This window comes from Pseudophryne corroboree, chromosome 1, assembly GCF_028390025.1.
Source record: "Pseudophryne corroboree isolate aPseCor3 chromosome 1, aPseCor3.hap2, whole genome shotgun sequence".
In the NCBI taxonomy this organism is placed as follows: domain Eukaryota; kingdom Metazoa; phylum Chordata; class Amphibia; order Anura; family Myobatrachidae; genus Pseudophryne; species Pseudophryne corroboree.
Window position 1 is genome coordinate 808,244,430 of NC_086444.1, and position 20,678 is coordinate 808,265,107.

The following is a 20,678-nucleotide window of genomic DNA, read 5'->3' on the forward strand; positions in this document are numbered from 1 at the left end:
TAAAGCTAAATATTTATCGTGTATATAACCCTTTATGAGGTCTAAGAACACTATACGCTATCTACGTAAGAAGTACCGTAAGGGTACGCAAGTTGCGTATCGATCGCTTAGCCGTGATCGAGACGCTCAGGCGTCACGTTCACTCACGGCCAAGTGATCGCAGGCAGGCAGACTATTGGCTGTTGACTTATCGTAATGATTCGCTATAGCGTAGCAGCGCTCGGGACCACGAGGAGATCACCAGCGATGCAGACGCTCACAACGTTAAACCTTTATATCTATACCTTTTAGTAATGAAATACACAGCAAACCTTAATGTAGAGACAAAGTGTAAGTGCAACCTTGTGTAACCTGATTAACTACAAAGCTGTTTGAGCGTCACTGACGCTCTGTGAACACTTAACACTATGAGAAAATACACAGATACTTGTTTAGGGTCCAAAGCCTATTAAATGTATTATAACTAATATACTTGTAAAAAGGAATCACAGTACAAATGATACACTACAATATAACAGAGACTTCCTAACCAAATAAACTACACAGGAAATACAATACAATACAATCTAATCAAGGGAAAATACGAGAGAAAGAGTAGAGAGAGAGAGAGAGAGAGGTAGAGATGAGAGAAATGGCTCACAGTAAGACAATATGATCACGGAGAAAACTTACGCACAAGGGGAACGATCGCATGCGCCTCGATATCCAGCTCCCGATTATCAGCAATGAGAACCGTTGAAGAGAGTGAAGTTGGATATGGTCGGCCTGCTATTTATGCCCCACACACAATACAATTCAATGGTCCCTACAATCTCATTGTTCATTGGACACAGGAATTCGGCTTCGCATTATAACAAAAGGTCATAGGTTGATTCATACAGGTGGGCTGTGACTATTTCCAACTGCTCAGGTGGGAGGGAAACTGGGTTTCCCGCCGCATGGGTAATAAAGTGCAAATAAAGTAAATGTTCATAAACTTCTTATGTCCATAACTATTCGCACGAGCGATTGATCTGCTTCAAACCAACACCGGAATATTTCTAATTAAATATTCTTCCGATGGATACTAAACACCACTGTATTACTCCTATCTGACCCTTCGTATCAAACAAAGAGGGATTCCTCTGTTCATAAACATTCTATATTAACCAAACTTTTAGAATCTATCAAAGGGACCATGATCTACAAAATACATTATTAGTGAAAATATGTAATGATTGAGTCGCACACATAAACATAAACTCTACCGTAAATACGCATACCATGCGCCTGCGGGTGCCCGCGACTGTGAGTATGCGCACGTACGGGAGAGCGTACGCATGCGCAGCACGGACCTGTGCGAGGTGCAAATATGGTAGTGTGCATAGAGATATTTTTCTGACTTTGACAGTGGCTGCCCGAGGGGTCTCGGCTTTACAACTTTGCCGAGCTGCTACTTGCTCAGGGGCAAACACGTTTGCTAAATTCTACAAATTTGATACCCTGGCTGAGGAGGACCTGGAGTTCTCTCATTCGGTGTTGCAGAGTCGTCCGCACTCTCCCGCCCGTTTGGGAGCTTTGGTATAATCCCCATGGTCCTTACGGAGTTCCCAGCATCCACTAGAACGTCAGAAAAAATAAGAATTTACTCACCGGTAATTCTATTTCTCGTAGTCCGTAGTGGATGCCAAGTGCGGATTGTCTGCAATACTTGTAAATAGTTATTGTTACACAAATCGGGTTATTATTGCGAGCCATCTGTTCAGAGACTCCTTTTGTTATCATACTGTTAACCGGGGTTCCTATCACGAGTTATACGTGTGATTGGTTTGGCTGGTATGAGTCTTACCCGGGATTCAAAATCCTTCCTTATTGTATCAGCACTTCCGGGCACAGTGTCCTAACTGAGGCTTGGAGGAGGGTCATAGGGGGAGGAGCCAGTGCACACCAGATAGTCCTAAATCTTTCTTTAGATGTGCCCAGTCTCCTGCGGAGCCGTCTATTCCCCATGGTCCTTACGGAGTTCCCAGCATCCACTACGGACTGCGAGAAATAGAATTACCGGTGAGTAAATAATTATTTTTATATACACCTTATACACACAGCCTGAAGGTCATTTAATACAATATTTTTAATAACTTTGTGTATTAAACAAAGTTTGAGTACATTGAGCCACAGAAAACAAAGATTTCACTATCTCACTCTCACTCAAAAAAGTCCGTATTTCGGAATATTCCGTATTTCGGAATATTTGGATATGGGATACTCAACCTGTAAAAACTATTCTGTTTTTGAAATCAGTCTTGCTTTGCAGCATTTTTTCCACAACCGCCTAAAACTTTTGCACAGTACTGTGTGTGTATGTATGTATATGTATGTGTGTGTGTGTGTGTGTATATATATATATATATATATGTGTGTGTGTGTGTGTGTGTGTGTGTGTATATAGTTTAGCTGTGAAATAAATATAAAAAGTGGTCTTACATGCTGAACATGTGGTGTAAAAAGAACGTGTTGGTATGTGGTTTGCTTCCTAAACACTGACATTCCACATCACTGGCTTTGTTAGGCAGTGTGTCCATATTCATTGTTAGAGGGTGTGTCCGTTTGCCTTATGGTTTTTATTGTTTTGAAAGACCTATTTATATTTTTGTACGATTATGTAAATATGGATATTTTTAGAAACGTAATTATATTAACATATTTTGATATGTATTTTTTTTTAATATACCGTATGTACTCGAGTATAAGTCGACCCGAATATAAGCCGAGGCACCTAATTCTACCACAAAAACCTGGGAAAACTTATTGACTTGAGTATAAGCCTAGGGTGGGAAATGCAGCTCTAGCCGTACACAGCCCTCAGTGCCAGATATGCCCTCATACTGCCAGATATGCCCTCATACTGCCAGATATGCCCCCACAGTGCCAGATATGCCCCCACACTGCCAGATATGCCCCCACACTGCCAGATATGCCCCCACACTGCCAGATATGCCCACAGTGCCAGATATGCCCCACAGTGCCTGATGTGCCAGATATGCCCTCATGCTGCCACATATGACCCTCATGCTGCCACATATGACCCTCATGCTGCCACATATGCCCCTCATGCTGCCACATATACCCCTCATGCTGCCAGATATGCCCCCTCATGCTGCCAGATATGCCCCCTCATGCTGCCAGATATGCCCCCTCATGCTGCCAGATATGCCCCCTCATGCTGCCAGATATGCCCCCTCATGCTGCTAGATATGTCCCCTCATGCTGCCAGATACGTCCCCTCATGCTGCCAGATATGTCCCCTCATGCTGCCAGATATGTCCCCTCATGCTGCCAGATATGTCCCCTCATGCTGCCAGATATGCCCCCTCATGCTGCCAGATATGCCCCCTCATGCTGCCAGATATGTCCCCTCATGCTGCCAGATATGTCCCCTCATGCTGCCACATATGCCCCCTCATGCTGCCACATATGCCCCCTCATGCTGCCAGATATGCCCCCTCATGCTGCCAGATATGCCCCCTCATGCTGCCAGATATGCCCCCTCATGCTGCCAGATATGTCCCCTCATGCTGCCAGATATGTCCCCTCATGCTGCCAGATACGTCCCCTCATGCTGCCACATATACCCCCTCATGCTGCCAGATATGCTCCCTCCCCAAGTGCCAGGTATGCCCCACAGTGTTGTTACTTACCCCTCCGTCGATCCCGCGCTGTCTTCTGGAGGGACACGAAGCGCACAGCACGCGCCTCTCCTGTGTCCCTCCTGCTTCTTCGGCGGCCGCGGCAGGTCTATTAAAGGAAGTGCCGGTTCGTGATCAGAGGTCACGAACGGGTTCTTCCTGTAATAGAACCGCCGCTGCTGCCGCCGGAGATGCAGGAGGGACACAGGAGAGCCGCGCGCTGTGCGCTTCGTGTCCCTCCTTCACACTGCTCTGCCTCTGCCTGTCACTGACTCGAGTATAAGCCGAGGTGGCTTTTTCAGCACAAAAAAAAGTGCTGAAAAAGTCGGCTTATACTCGAGTATATACGGTAACTTTTATTAACATTATATTTCCCCCATGGGAACTCCATTATTATTTTTTATTATTATTATCCTTTATGTCGCGTCACAAGGGATCCGCAGCACCAAATTAAGAGTGCCTAAATGAAAAATCAAAACAGGACAATAGTGACTTACAGTTGAAGACAATATACTGTAGGAATGAACTGAAATGAGGTTGCCATGTATTTCCCAGATGTCTGCCATTACTTTTCAGAAAAAACGAAATTAAATTATTGTTATACATGAAGTAACCCTTTTCACTGCAAGTCTGTTGACTTCTCTGTACAGAGACTTTGTTGGGTTGGGGCTGTCACAAGCAAGAATTCTTATTTTATTCATTGTGTTAAAGTATTTCAAAGCAGAATCAGAATATCAAGCAGAGCCATTACTAGGGTGGGTAGTGGTCATTTATCATATTGTTTTATAGCAGTAATTTTATAAGCCATGTAATAAGGTTCTGCTGTATATTAGTTCTCTGGCAAACTTCTAACAAACCCAGTAGGGCTTTTCTAGAAGTGCAGTCTGTCTTCCATTTATAGTGCATGCACAAGCAGGGATGCCTGCAAATATGCAATTAACTGTGGCGCTTGTCTCCATGTTGGTCATGTATGAACTGATAAGGTCGCACATGCCCAGTAAGCACTTTTGGTGGCGATATGATTTTATCTAAAACTGGAGGGATCAGGGAGCTGTAGAGCAATGAGAGAACTATTGGAGAGGAGGGTACACATTAGGCTTCTTAGTACTACAGGTTGAGTATCCCTTATCCAAAATGCTTGGGACCAGAGGTATTTTGGATATCGGATGTTTCCGTATTTTGGAATAATTGCATACTATAATGAGATATCATGGTGATGGGACCTACAGTAAATCTAAGCACAGAATACATTTATGTTTCATATACACCTTATACACACAGCCTGAAGGTAATTTTAGCCAATATTTTTTATAACTTTGTGCATTAAACAAAGTGTGTGTACATTCACACAATTCATTTTTCATATACACCTTATACACACAGCCTGAAGGTCATTTAATACAATATTTTTAATAACTTTGTGTATTAAACAAAGTTTTGTGTACATTGAGCCATCAAAAAACAAAGGTTTCACTATTTCACTCTCACTCAAAAAAAGTCCGTATTTCGGAATATTCCGTATTTCGGAATATTTGGATATGGGATATTCAACCTGTATAGCATTTTTCTTGGGATCATCATATGGTGATTGAATTTTAGTCAATTAATATGCATTACTAAGATTTTACACATTCACCAGTTTGTATGACTCTAATATAGAGTGTATGGATTTTTTTTTTCATGTGTATGTCATATGTGCCTTATTCTCTAGCAGATTATATTTTTGCAAAAAACACCTATCTAGAAGAGGGTGCCCAGGATCAAACTTTTTCAGGGGACCTACAATTCTCATGGGAGGCCCTTTTTGCCAATATTGTACAAGACCATTTTTGTATCTAACCCTCGTTATAAATGTGGGGTTTCAGTAGCTCTTATTTTCTCCACAGACCTCTGAAGAAGTGAAATGCTCTTTGGCAGTAAATTACTATCTCCATTTTGCTTTTTGGAAACTTGATCACCACTGCTTTTCAAGTCTATGGAGTCATACATAACAAAATAATGATTAGTTATAAATATATTAATAAATACTAATGTCCGCATTTGCCAGTCTTGTATAAAAAAACAATTCCAGTTATCTATCTATTTTTGATTTCTCCACAAATTTGTCTGCATATATTGGGAGATGGGCAACTGGGCAGCCTTAATATAATTCTTAAACCCACTGACAAAATGTATGTGTACAGATGAGCTTGAATTTTTATTTTCTCTTACGTCCTAGAGGATGCTGGGGACTCCGTAAGGACCATGGGGTATAGACGGGCTCCGCAGGAGACATGGGCACTATAAAGAACTTTAGATGGGTGTGCACTGGCTCCTCACTCTATGCCCCTCCTCCAGACCTCAGTTAGATCCTGTGCCCAGAGAAGACTGGGTGCATTACAGGGGAGCTCTCCTGAGTTTCTCTGAAAAATAATTTTGTAAGGTTTTTTATTTTCAGGGAGCACTGCTGGCAACAGGCTCCCTGCATCGTGGGACTGAGGAGAGAGAAGCAGACCTACTTAAATGATAGGCTCTGCTTCTTAGACTACTGGACACCATTAGCTCCAGAGGGTCGGAATGCTGGTCTCACCAGCCGCGCCGCCGTCCTCCTCACAGAGCCGGAAGATAGAAGCCGGGTGAGTATTAGAAGAAAGAAGACTTCAAAGGCGGCAGAAGACTTCAGTTCTTCTCTGAGGTAACGCTGCGCGCCATTGCTCCCACACACAACACACACTACAGGCACTGATGGGTGCCGGGCGCAGGGGGGGCCGCCCTGGGCAGCAATAATAAACCTCTAGGACTGGCTAATAAAGTTATATAGGCTGCGGAGGCAGTAGATTATACAATCCCCCGCCAGTATTGAAAATTTGAGCGGGACCGAAGCCCGCCACTGAGGGGGCGGATCTTGATCCCACAGCACTAACCAACGCCATTTTCTCCACAGCACACTGCAGAGAAGCTGGCTCCCCGGACTCTCCCCTGCTGAAAACGGTGACAGAGGGCAAAAAGAGGGGGGGGGCACTTATAATTGGCGCAGTGAGGGTATATTGATATTCCAGTGTCAGTTGGCGCTGGGTGTGTGCTGGCATACTCTCTCTCTGTCACTCCAAGGGGCCTTATTGGGGAACTGTCTCCATATACATATATCCCTGTGTGTGGGGGTGGTGTCGGTACGCGTGTGTCGGCATGTCTGAAGCGGAAGGCTCATCTAAGGAGGAGGTGGAGCAGATGATTGTGGTGTCTCCGTCGGCAACGCCGACACCTGATTGGTTGGATATGTGGAATGTTTTAAATGCAGATGTGACTTTGTTACATAAGAGATTGGACAAAGCAGAGTCCAGTGATAACACAGGGAGTCAATAAATGGCTTTGACGGTGTCACAGGGCCCTTCAGGGTCTCAAAAACGTCCCCTATTCCAAATAGCAGACACTGATACCGACACGGGTTCTGACTCCAGTGTCGACTACGATGAGGCAAGGTTACACCCAAGGGTGGCCAAAAGTATTCATTATATGATTATTGCAATAAAAGATGTTTTGCATATCACAGATGACCCCTCTGTCCCTGACATGAGGGTACACATGTTTAAGGAAATGAAACCTGAGGTAACGTTTCCCCCATCTCATGAGCTGAACGCACTATTTGAAAAGGCTTGGGAAACTCCAGACAAGAAACTGCAAATTCCCAAGAGAATTCTTATGGCATACCCTTTCCCTACACAGGACCGGGTACGGTGGGAATACTCGCCCAGGGTGGACAAAGCTTTAACGCGCTTATCCAAGAAGGTGGCGCTACCGTCTCCAGACACGGCAGCCCTCAAGGATCTTGCTGATCGCAGACAGGAAACAAATTTAAAATCAATTTATACACATACGGGTGCTTTGCTCAGGCCGGCAATAGCATCGGCTTGGGTTTGTAGTGCGGTAGCAGCTTGGACAGATACCTTGTCAGCTGATATTGATACCCTTGATAGGGATACCATTTTATTGACCTTAGGTCACATCAAAGACGCAGTCTTATATATGAGAGAATCGCTCAGAGAGACGTTGGGCTACTAGGTTCGAGGGCCAACGCCATGGCGATTTCGGCTAGGCGAGCACTGTTTACCCGCCAATGGACGGGTGATGCCTACTCAAAGAGGCATATGGAAGTTTTGCCTTACAAAGGTGAGGTTTTATTTGGGAAAGGTCTCGCGGACCTGGTTTCCACAGCTACCGTGGGTAAATCTACTTTTTTGCCTTATGTTCCCCCACAGCAAAAGAAAACACCACAGTATCAGATGCAGTCCTTTCGGTCGCACAAGTCCAGAAGAGGTCGAGGCTCTTCCTTTCTCGCCAGAGGTAAGGGTAGAGGGAAAAGAATGCCTTCTACGGCTAGTTCCCAGGAGCAGAAGTCCTCCCCGGCTTCTACTAAATCCACCGCATGACGCTGGGGCTCCACTGAGGGAGTCCGCGTCGGTGAGGGCACGTCTTCGACTCTTCAGCCACGCCTGGGTTCAGTCGGACGTGGATCCTTGGGCAATGGAAATTGTATCCCAAGGCCACAAGCTGGAATTCGAAGACGTGCCTCCTCGCCGATTCTTCAAATCGGCTTTACCAGCTTCTCCCCCAGAGAGGGAGATAGTTTTGGCTGCAATTCAAAAGCTGTGTCAACAGCAAGTAATTATCAAGGTTCCCCTAATACAACAGGGAAAAGGGTATTATTCAACCCTGTTTGTGGTCCCGAAACCGGATGGCTCGGTCAGACCCATTCTAAATTTAAAATCCCTAAACCTGTACTTAAAAAGGTTCAAGTTCAAGATGGAATCGCTCAGGGCAGTTATCTACAGTCTGGAAGGGGGGGATTTTATGGTGTCACTAGACATAAAGGATGCATACCTTCACGTCTCCATATATCCTCCTCATCAGGCATACCTGAGATTCGCTGTACAGGACTGTCATTACCAGTTTCAGACGATGCCGTTTGGGCTTTCCACGGCCCCGAGGGTTTTCACCAAGGTAATGGTGGAGATGATGGTGCTCCTGCGCAGGCAAGGAGTCACAATTATCCCGTGCTTGGACGATCTCCTGATAAAAGCGAGATCAAAGGAACAGTTGCAGAAGAGCGTGTCGCTCTCCCTGAGAGTGCTGCAGCAGCATGGTTGGATTCTAAATCTACCAAAGTCACAGTTGATTCCAACGACTCGACTATTTTTCTTAGGCATGATTCTGGACACGGTACAGATGAGGGTTTTTCTCCCAAAAGAAAAAGCCCAGGAACTCCAGAACATGGTCAGAGACCTGCTAAAACCAAAAAGAGTGTCAGTCCAACAATGCGCTCGAGTACTGGGGAAAATGGTGGCGACCTACGAGGCCATCCCCTTCGGCAGGTTTCATGCGAGGACTTTTCAGTGGGACCTTCTGGGCAAGTGGTCCGGGTCCCATCTTCAAATACATCAGAAAATAACCCTGTCCCCCAGTGCCAGAGTGTCTCTCCTGTGGTGGCTGCAGAGTGCTCACCTTCTAGAGGGTCGCAGGTTCGGCATTCAAGACTGGGTGTTGGTGACCACGGATGCGAGCCTCCGACGATGGGGAGCAGTCACACAAGGGAGGAATTTTCAGGGACTATGGTCAAGCCAGGAGGCTTGTCTACACATCAACATACTGGAATTAAGGGCCATATACAACGTCCTACGACAAGCGGAGAATCTTCTTCGCGACCTACCGGTTCTGATTCAATCGGACAACGTCACAGCCGTGGCTCATGTAAACCGCCAAGGCGGGACAAGGAGCAGAGTGGCAATGGCGGAAGCCACCAGGATTCTGCGCTGGGCAGAAAATCACGTAAGCGCTCTGTCAGCGGTCTTCATTCGGGAGTAGACAACTGGGAAGCAGACTTCCTCAGCAGACACGATCTCCATCCAGGAGAGTGGGGACTTCATTAAGAAGTTTTTGCAGAGTTAACAAGTCTTTGGGGACTTCCTCGAATAGACATAATGGCGTCACGCCTCAACAAGAAACTTCGGAGGTATTGTGCCAGGTCAAGGGACCCTCAGGCAGTAGCGGTGGACGCCCTGGTGACACTGTGGGTGTTTCTGTCGGTCTATGTGTTCCCTCCTCCTCCGCTCATCTCAAAAATATTGAGAATCATAAGACGAACAATAGTACAGACAATACTTATTGTTCCAGATTGGCCTCGAAGGGCCTGGTATTCGGATCTTCAGGAAATGCTCACAGACGATCCGTGGCCTCTTCCTCTCAGAGAGGACCTGTTGCAACAGGGGCCTTGCGTGTTCCAAGACTTACCGCGGTTACGTTTGACGGTATGGCGGTTGAACGCCGAATCCTAGCTGGGAAAGGTATTCCGGAGGAGGTCATCCCTACTCTGATAAAGGCTAGGAAGGAGGTGATGGCGAAAAACATTATCACCGTATCTGGAGGAAGTATGTATCTTGGTGTGAAGCTAGGAATGCTCCTACGGAAGATTTCCACTTGGGCCGTTTTCTCCACTTTCTGCAGACAGGAGTGGATATGGGCCTAAAGTTAGGCTCCATTAAAGTACAGATTTCGACCCGGTCTATATTCTTCCAGAAGGAATTGGCTTCTCTCCCAGAAGTCCAGACTTTTGTAAAGGGAGTGCTACACATCCAGCCTCCTTTTGTGCCCCCAGTGGCACCATGGGACCTTAACGTGGTGTTACAGTTCCTAGAATCTCACTGGTTTGAGCCTCTTTAAACAGTTGAATTAAAATTTCTCACTTGGAAGGTGGTATGTTGTTGGCTTTGGCATCTGCTAGGCGGGTGTCCGAATTGGCGGCTTTGTCTCATATGAGCCCCTATCTCATTTTCCATGTGGATAGAGCTGAGTTGAGGACTCGTCCTCAATTTTTGCCTAAGGTGGTTTCTTCATTTCATATGAACCAACCTATTGTGGTGCCTGTGGCTACGGGAGACTTGGAGGATTTCAAGTCCCTTGATGTAGTCAGGGCCTTAAAAATTTACGTAGCCAGGACGGCTCGGATTAGGAAAATAGAGGCACTGTTTATCCTGTATGCGGCCAACAAGGTTGGTGCTCCTGCTTCTAAGCAGACTATTGCTCGCTGGATCTGTAACACGTTTCAGCAGGCTCATTCTACGGCTGGATTGCCGTTACCAAATTCGGTAAAGGCCCATTCCACTAGGAAGGTGGGCTCTTCTTGGGCGGCTGCCCGTGGCGTCTCGGCTTTACAGCTTTGCCGAGCGGCTACTTGGTCGGGTTCAAACACTTTTGCAAAATTCTACAAGTTTGATACCCTGGCTGATGAGGACCTCATGTTTGCTCAATCTGTGCTGCAGAGTTATCCGCACTCTCCCGCCCGGTTGGGAGCTTTGGTATAATCCCCATGGTCCTTACGGAGTCCCCAGCATCCTCTAGGACGTAAGAGAAAATAAGATTTTAAACCTACCGGTAAATCTTTTTCTCCTAGTCCGTAGAGGATGCTGGGTGCCCGTCCCAGTGCGGACATATTTCTGCATGACTTGTATATAGTTGTTGCTTACATAAGGGTTATGTTACAGTTAAGATCAGTTGTTGGCTGATACTGTTTTGTTCATACTGTTAACTGGTTGCGTATAGTCCAGGTTATACGGTGTGGGCTGGTATGAATCTTGCCCTTAGATTAACAAAACTCCTTTCCTCGTACTGTCCATCTCCTCTGGGCACAGTTTCTCTAACTGAGATCTGGAGGAGGGGCATAGAGGGAGTGCACACCCATCTAAAGTTCTTTATAGTGCCCATGTCTCCTGCGGAGCCCGTCTATACCCCATGGTCCTTACGGAGTCCCCAGCATCCTCTACGGACTAGGAGAAAAATATTTACCGGTAGGTTTAAAATCTTATTTTCTTTTATTTCATACACTAAATAGCTTTTTATATCTATTTTCATTAATGAATTTAATTCTATATAAAGATTTTGTATCCTTAGGAGGGATATCAGTTAGCCCCGATATTTTAACAGGGGCAAAAAATTTTATGTCCTCAAGCTTTTTCTGGTGTTAACATAAAGGGTCCGGGATACGTTTTTGTTTTGTTTTTTAGGAATATATACAGTAGGGCTTTTTTGTTTCTTAGTGAAATTTATTTACGTTTTGGCATTAGATAGGGATTATACACATTTTGTTTTTCATTGTGTTAGCATCACTCATAAAATGGCTTTAATCCACAATATATATTAATCTACAGACAGATACCAAATATTTGTCATTTATTAGCGGTAACGGTTGAGTCCTTGATAACATTGGGGTGACATTATGATACATATGAATAGTACTCACACTTTTCCTATACTGTATGTTCAATGAGTAATGATTTTTAAGTATGACATGCAATCACTTTCTAAAATGACTTGTGTGCATCTTTGGTAAGGGAATTGGATATCTAATGTATCAAACCTTCTAAAGAGTGGAGAAGTTGCCCTTAGCAACCAATCCGCTACTAACTTGCCTTTATCAAGTACATTCTATTAAATCATAGGTTCTCAAACTCGGTCCTCAGGACCCCACACAGTACATGTTTTGTAGGTAATCCAGCAGGTGCACAGGTGTATTAATTACTTCCTGACACATTTTAAAAGGTCCACAGGTTGAGCTCATTATTTCACTTGTGATTCTGTGAGAAGACCTGCAAAGCATGCACTGTGTGGGGTCCTGAGGACCGAGTTTGAGAACCTGTGTATTAAATGATTGGGAGTAGCTGACTGGTTGCTATGAGCAACTTCATACTTCTTTTCTTCACTCTTCAGAAGGTTTAATACTTTTTTTTCTTGATTGTTTCTTTGTAACTGTTTTTTTTATGTGTGGAACAGAATATGAAGTAGAAACTACTGTACGTCATAATTAAAAATGTTAAATTAACTGCTCTTGTCACTAAGTTTTTTGTCTGTTCGATAGTGGTGGTTACGTTTGGTGACTTTTATGTTTTCCTTTCAGATGCAGTCTTTGCCTTCCAGCTACGTAACCCTGTTCACAACGGACATGCTCTTTTAATGCAGGACACCCACAAGCAGCTACTCGAAAGGGGCTACAGACGCCCTGTGCTTTTACTCCACCCATTGGGGGGCTGGACGAAGGATGATGACGTCCCATTGATGTGGCGCATGAAACAACATTCTGCTGTACTTGAAGAAGGTGTTATTGACCCAGAGACCACAGTGGTAGCCATCTTCCCATCACCCATGATGTATGCTGGTCCAACTGAGGTAAATTGAAGCAAATTTTATTTTATTTTTTTAAATTAAGTATGTTTCTCATATCCAGCCGCCTTGTGCTTTTAAGCATCACAGTAGTTTTGTGAGTGTCTCTTTGGCTATTAAAGTTTCAAATGTTTCTCCTCCCATCTTGTCAAATAATGGGACATGGTAAATTGGATAGAACAGTGGTTCCCAAACACTGTCCTCAAGGCACTCCAACAGTCAAGGTTTTAGGGATATCCCTGGTTGTGCACAGATGGTATAAGCAAACCAACTGAGGTACTAATTAAGTATCCCACGTATACCTTTAAAACCTGAACTGTTGGGGTGGCTTGAGGACCATGTTTGGGAACTACTGGGATAGAAAGATGTCCATCAACACAAGGCATAAGTTGTGACCAGTGCCCTTATAGAATCATGGGTTTCTTTCCACAATCAAAAGACAGAGCTGTATCCCATTAGTCCTGAGAAAAATTTAGTTGTTTTTTTTTTTTTTTTGCAGAATTTTTTTTCCCCGGGCCCCCATATTTTATGCTCATAAAATGTTACTTTTGCACTCAAAATGTTGCGGACCTATGTATTTTCATGACCAAGATCAACCAAAAATGTATGCTTATCTCGGATTTGGTTTTGCCTGCCTCAGGCAGGTGAAACAAAATCCCTGATTAATTGCCGGCATCGTGTATAATTGGATAGCCACGGGGGCGGTAATTAGCCACTGTAAATTACCGCAGATAATAGAATCCTGCCCATACTGGTAGGTTAATTGTCTTCTAAATGGACCCTAGTGTGTAAAATGTAGTGTATTAATAGTGGGGGTGGGGGGGGTTGTGGGGGGTTTTATGCTAAAGATTAGGAATAAGCATTCAAGGTATTTTAAAGAGGTTTTCTACCTCTAGGCAACTTGAATGTATTATTTTGTACATGCCATCGTACAAACTAAATACTAAAGTACTGTTGCTAGTAAAATTCATCTGGTAGACAGTTGGTTTAAATAAGGACTCTTGAGTATTTGCACATCTCGTCTAGTCTACAATTTGTGTCTATCTGTGTGCTGAACAGTCAGTCGCAAACTAGAGGCAAACATTTCTTTGGAGTCTAAAGACAATCATATCCTTAGATTCCTTGCGTCATCTTTGGGGAAAATAATCAAAAACAAAATCCCTCAATGCTTGCTGTTTTTCCAATGACTTCAGACAATGGCTCAACAGTATTACCTCTTTGCCAAATAATAACAATAATATAAAACCCATCCCTCTCTTTAATCATTTTTGTTGGGTCATAGAGAAGACATTATACCATTTTTCTATAAAAGCAAATCATTTACAGACCAGCTTTCTGTTAACCTTGGCTGTACCAAACCATCCTACGTAACTAGCACACTGTATTTTTTCCAGATTGTGGAAATCGACGTTTAGAAGTACATTTTTATGATATATTAAGTGTCCATTGTTGCTGCATTATTGGTAATGCATGCAAGACAGTGCTAGTTTTCTTTCTTGAGCTTATGCATGATTTGAAAATCTGAGAAATTGACTTTTGTATGCATAGGATTTATCAAAGTAATTGCAATATATGTGTACATTCCATATGGTTTTTAACCCTCCCCCCTTCTTCACAGTAATTACTTCCAAAGTACAAACTAAAGGCCCCCATGCTTCAGCAATCAACTGGGGCAATTTGCAAACGATTGTTAAAGTAAATCTGCAATGTATGGGGTTCACAGATTGCGGATTAAGACTAAAATTTGATTGGGATTGTTAAATCAGGTTGTCCAACATGTTTGATTTTCCAAAATCAATTGGGCCTATACTGTAGATTGCTAGTGTATTGTAACAATTAGCAGATTTGCAGACTGATTCTACTAAACTGATGAGCCTTTCAAGATTGTGTTTGCTGAAAATGATCTGAAAATCACTGAAAAATATCTAATATATGGGCGTGGATTGGGGAATCTTTAAATCTGGGGAAAAAATCTCAGAATCTGCAGAGGGAGCCATGAGTAATATCAGTCCAACTAAGGAATTTCAGTAGCTCTCAATAACCAATAACTCTTACCAAAGGGTCTAGTAAAGATGGAGTCCAACACCGACAACTGAATCACAGTTCCAAACGTAATTTTCACTTGCACCCTGGAATGTATACATCGTTATTTGTGTACCCATGGGTGCTGCTCATCCACAGTTGAATAGTGCACAGTTGTACTGTTGCAGTATAAGACTTTAATGATGGTGCTTTCTATTGTGCCCAGTTTGGAGAGTCAAAAATCAGTTTTGACTAAGATCTTTTGACCATTGTATTTGGATTGTAGTAGCTTCAGTTTCCACACAGTTGCTAAACACTCCTTACAAATGGTAGATCATCTCTCTATGCAACAGTTTGTGATTCAAATGTACAATAATTTGTTCATCTGCAGCATCATTGACCAAGAACCTTGCAAAATGACATCCTGTAAAGCTTTCAGAGGAGTATCACACCCTGGGGTCCAGTCTAGCTGTAAAATCTGTAGGGGGTTAAGCCAAACCACTGCAAGAGTAGCAATCTGGTGGACAACTATGCAATAGATAGCACCTATCCTTGTGAATCCATGCCTATTTCCCTATAGATTGTAAGCTTGCGCCTTCCTACCTCTGTCTGTTATTACCTAGTTTTGTTATATCATTGTTATTTCCTATTGTAAAGCACAATGCAATTTTCTGCACTATGGGGGTAATTCCAAGTTGATCGCAGCAGGATATTTTTTAGCAGTTGGCAAAATCATGTGCACTGCAGGGGGGGCAGATATAACATTTGCAGAGAGAGTTAGATTTGGGTGGGTTATTTTGTTTCTGTGCAGGGTAAATACTGGCTGCTTTATTTTTACACTGCAATTTAGATTGCAGATTGAACTCACCACACCCAAATCTATCTCTCTCTGCACGTTATATCTGCCTCCCCCCCTGCAGTGCACATGGTTTTGCCCAACTGCTAAAAAAATGTCCTGCTGCGATCAACTTGGAATTACCCCCAATATAAGAAACTGTTAATAATAATAATAATAATAAGGTAATGAAAAGTCAGTAACTACTACGTGATGGGGTAGGTCAACCGCTGTTAAGGAAGATCAATAAAAAGTTGGTAACATTCTTAGAAGATCTCTTCTTTTTAGGATGTCTACTTCCCCCATGTACAAGCAATTTACAGGAACGTAGAAGGTTAAGAGCCTACAGGTACAGGTTGAGTATCCCATATCCAAAATGCTTTGGACCAGAAGTATTTTGGATATCGGATTTTTCCGTATTTTGGAATAATTGCATACCATAATGAGATATCATGGCAATGGGACCTAAGTCTAAGCACAGAATGCATTTATGTTTCATATACACCTTATACACACATCCTGAAGGTCTGTTAATACAGTATTTTTAATAACTTTGTGTATTAAACAAAGTTTGTGTACATTGAGCCATCAGAAAACAAAGGTTTCACTATCTCACTCAAAAAATTCTGTATTTCGGAATATTCCATATTTCAGGAATATTTGGATATGGGATACTCAACCTGTATAATCTTCCCAAATCTAATCCTTCTCTGGAATATTCTTTCCAGATTGAGTCATCCGGCCTTATTAAATGTATACCACTTATTTATATCACTGATGTGTAAGTTTTTAATTTTTGGGTTTTTTTTTCTTATAGACATGCAGAAATGCTCATATAAAAGGGTAAAAACAAAACGTCAATCTGGTGCATTATCCTTTTAAATCTCTCTAATGTTTGCACATAAAAATGGGAACAAATTTAGAATAAAACTGATAGTTTTCTGCTTCACCGATGTGAGGCCACAAGGCTAATTTGTGTCTGCAACCAATGTGTTTGCCACTACTGTTATCTTTTTCAAGGTGACTTTACAAGTATATTTACAATAATAGCAGTGACCTTACAAATGTATTTACAATAATAGCTTCACTAGAGCCATTTTGCAATTACCTGTAAGTTATGGAGGTCTGGTGTTTGCCTCACCCTCCAATTCAATGCCCACAATTTAGTATTTCTTCCACAGGTAACAGTCATTTTCCTTGCTTCAGCATCAAGTTGTCCATTTCAGTTTGGTCAAACACTGTCCCACAGGTGCTCCAGTGCTGCCAGAGTTTCAAAGCAAACTGTACCATGGGAATCTTTTTAATTCCTGCGCTGTTCCAAGATTCACAATGATTTGTTCCAAACACTATTATTTATTATTACCAGTTATTTTATATAGCGCACACACATTCCGCAGCGCTTTTACAGAGAACATTTGCCAATTCACATCAGTCCCTGACCCAGTGGAGCTTACAATTTATATTCCCTATCACATATTCACACAGACACATTCACACAGGGGTTACTTTTTGTTGGGAGCCAATTAACCTACCAGTATATTTTTGGATTGTGGGAGGAAACCGGAGTACCCGGAGGAAACCCACGCAAGTACGGGGAGAATATACAAACTCTGCACAGTTAGGGCCATGGTGGGAATTGAACCCATGACCGCAGTGCTGTGAGGCAGTAATGCTAACCATTACACCACCAACACTAATCAAATAGCAGATGAAAAAGTTATCACCACATTACTTAGTGCCTTGCTACACGCACATTAAAACTGTCCTGGATACCACGTCCAAATCTACTACTAGGTCCTTGTTAGCAGTTGTATTTTACAGCAACTGTGTATATGTTTGTGTGTGTGTGTGTGTATATATATATATATATATATATATATATATATATATATATATATACACACAGGTTGAGTATCCCTTATCCAGAATGCTTGGGACCAGGAGTATTTTGGATATGGGATTATTCCGTGTTTTGGAATAATTTATACAATAATGAGATATCATGGTGATGGGACCCAAGTCTAAGCACAGAATGCATTTATGTTTCATATACACCTTATACACACAGACTGAAGGTAATTTTAGCCAATATTTTTTATAACTTTGTGCATTAAACAAAGTGTGTGTACATTCACACAATTCATTTATGTTTCATATACACCTTATATACACAGCCTGAAGGTCATTTAATACAATATTTTTAATAACTTTGTGTATTAAACAAAGTTTGTGTACATTGAGCCATCAGAAAACAAAAGTTTCACTATCTCAGTCTCACTCAAAAAATTCTGTATTTCAGAATATTCCGTATTTCGGAATATTTGGATATGGGATACTCAACCTGTATATATATAAAGCAGTTGAGCTGATAACCTTCCTCCGCATCATCTGCAGCCCCAGTGCCGACCCTCTCACTCCTTCCTGCCAGACTAATAAGTGGACACGTGTCCCCGGTGCCTCCACACTGAGAGCTTGGGGGCCATCTCGTGGTTCCTGCATCCTTTCCTGGTTATTGCTGCTACTTGTTGCAGAGTCCCAGGATGGCAAGTAACCTAGGGTTGCAGTATAGTATATGGAGGAGGGGGTGCCCTGTATATAGGGGATCACTTTAAGGAGGGATATGGGGGCACATTATATGTTGGGACGTACAGTGTACCCGGGTAAGGGGTGTCCTTGTCCCAAATAGTGCTCAATCGGTCGCCCTCCAGTGTCCACTGGCGGCACCACAGAGCATGGGAGCAGCGTTAGATTAATTTAACTGTAAGTGGAAATCAAACAAAAGCTAGAAAATCCTATCAATTTGAAATATGACAGGCTGTTAAAATTGCAACTGCCACACCAAAAACCTACCCCTACCCCCACTCTCTCCAGCGCCCTCTCTCCATATTAAGCAAGTATGAAACAGTCAGATCAATATTTTTAATTAATTAGCAGCAGGCTGTAACATTTCCTTGCATTATCGCTTTCATTTGTCCAAGTGGCGGACTCTACTGGCCAACAGCGCACATAACAGAGGTGAGTCAACAGTAAGTTGGGTTAATTGTTTATGAAGTTTAAAATATTGTTTTCTGTGGTATGTCTCCCCAGGTATGGGACTCAAGGTCGACACCAATTAGTCGACAGTGGGTAGTTCGATACTAGAAATAGGTTGACATGATAAAAGGACAATATGGCTTTTTAATGTTTTTTGGTGTTGTTTTCTCCGTCAAGTGACCGGGAACCCCAATTAGTGCACTGCGTCCCCTTGCATGGCTGTCAGTTACCATTCCCAATCGTCGTCCACGTGGTTCGTAAAGTATGAAAAAGTCCAAAAAAAAACCCAGTAAAAAACTCATGTTGACTTTTTTTCATGTCGACCTTGTTCATGTTGCCCTAATGGCTGTGTCGACCTACCCACTACCTACCCACTACCTACCCACTGTCGACCAATGGGTGTCCGAATACCATCTCCCCTACCCAGCCTCAGTTTGTCAAAGTTACAGCCAGATGACGAAACCAGTCAGGCGCTTTAGTTTTCTTTAACATTGCATGCTTGCTCTCATAGCTACACTGACATTCTTGGACCAGGCATTTGACCACTGTCAGACAGACAATTAGATGGCATGCATATACAGTATGTGAATGCTGATTATTTAACAGGACAGAAAGCTATACCTTAATACACTTTAATTCGAGCCGCTGCGGCGTATGTAATCCTTATCCTACATACTTTTTAAACAGTTAGCGTACAAAGGCCCGTACCCTGTACGCACTTTGCGTACTCACGCCGCGACGGACGTTCAAAGTACATGCAGTGCATACACACACACAGACACGCTGAGAGCACAATGCAGCTACACGTGTGATAGAAATATACCTTAAACCTTAGCAGGAAATGGGACACGACACCAAATTGTATTTCAAAACTATGTTGGGGTCCAACCCACCAACGCTTATTTTACTAGCAGGGGGTGACAAGAATAATACAATACAATAAGAGAAAAAGGCTACAGTCAATGGTACATACGTTTGTTCGCCTGCGCTTCCCGGTCCAGTCCTCAATCATTAAGGTAGATGATTTTCAGAGATTGTGTGTGACCGGGCCTGCAGCTGGCTTTTTATACATTTGTCCAAAACCTAATACAATGGAAACTGTAATCTCTTTGTCTATTGGTCACTGGGATGGTCATTTACAGTACAGGAGAGGTCATAGGTCGGTTTGAATAGGTGGGCGATGTCTGGTCCAGGTGCACTTGCAGATGTTCTCCACTGGGTTCCCGCCGAATATCAGGAGTACAGTAAATATAGTTGATATTAATATTCTGCTCCTGCGCATAACTATTCGCAGGAGCGTGCGATCTTCTGCAAACTAACACCGGAATATTGCTCTTAAAATACCCTACAGCTGGATACCAAACACCACCTCCTAACCTAATTCTGTCCCCTCCTATCCTGTAAAGGTGAATCCCTTTGTTATCATACCCTTTAAGCGAGTATAACTCACTGGTATGGTGCATGTAGACTATGTGTACATTGTGCACTATGTGGATTAAATATGTAATGTGTTTTTATTGCTTTTCCATGCGATTACAAATATTACCGTAATTACTCATACCACGCGCTAATACGCAGGACCGCGGGAGCGATCATACGCAAATTGCGAATATGTGCACGCACGGCAGAACAAGTACGCGCACGGAGGCCATCTGTGTGTAGTTTGTACGTGATGTGTGTACTGAAATATTTTTTACTTCGACAGTCCACCCTTTGGCAGTCATCAAAAACTGCCACATTTACTACTAAACAGAAAATATTATCTACACAATATATACAAGTTTGGATGATCGGGGAGAGTTGTAGGTGGGAAATGTATAACCTAGTGGGATAGTAAAAGCATGTATGTATGAATCAATGTCTGAGGGGCATGTATCATCGTGCCGTATATGTTCTAAATAAGCTTCAAGGTATTGCGAAGTATACATTAAATCCTT

General features: G+C 42.9%; 1 protein-coding gene across 2 annotated transcripts in view; it reads left to right on the forward strand.

Annotated features, from left to right (window-relative positions):
* The window catches only part of PAPSS1 (3'-phosphoadenosine 5'-phosphosulfate synthase 1), a 366,081-nt gene that overhangs the window by 308,498 nt on the left and 36,905 nt on the right, over positions 1 to 20,678 (forward strand). For both annotated transcript variants that reach the window (XR_010176283.1, XM_063919199.1), the window contains exon 10: positions 12,589 to 12,857. Coding sequence is in view for 1 of the 2 variants with exons in the window: in XM_063919199.1 (XP_063775269.1) it covers positions 12,589 to 12,857 (269 nt within the window). In the remaining variant the exon portion in view is untranslated. The remainder of the gene's footprint in view (positions 1 to 12,588; positions 12,858 to 20,678) is intronic.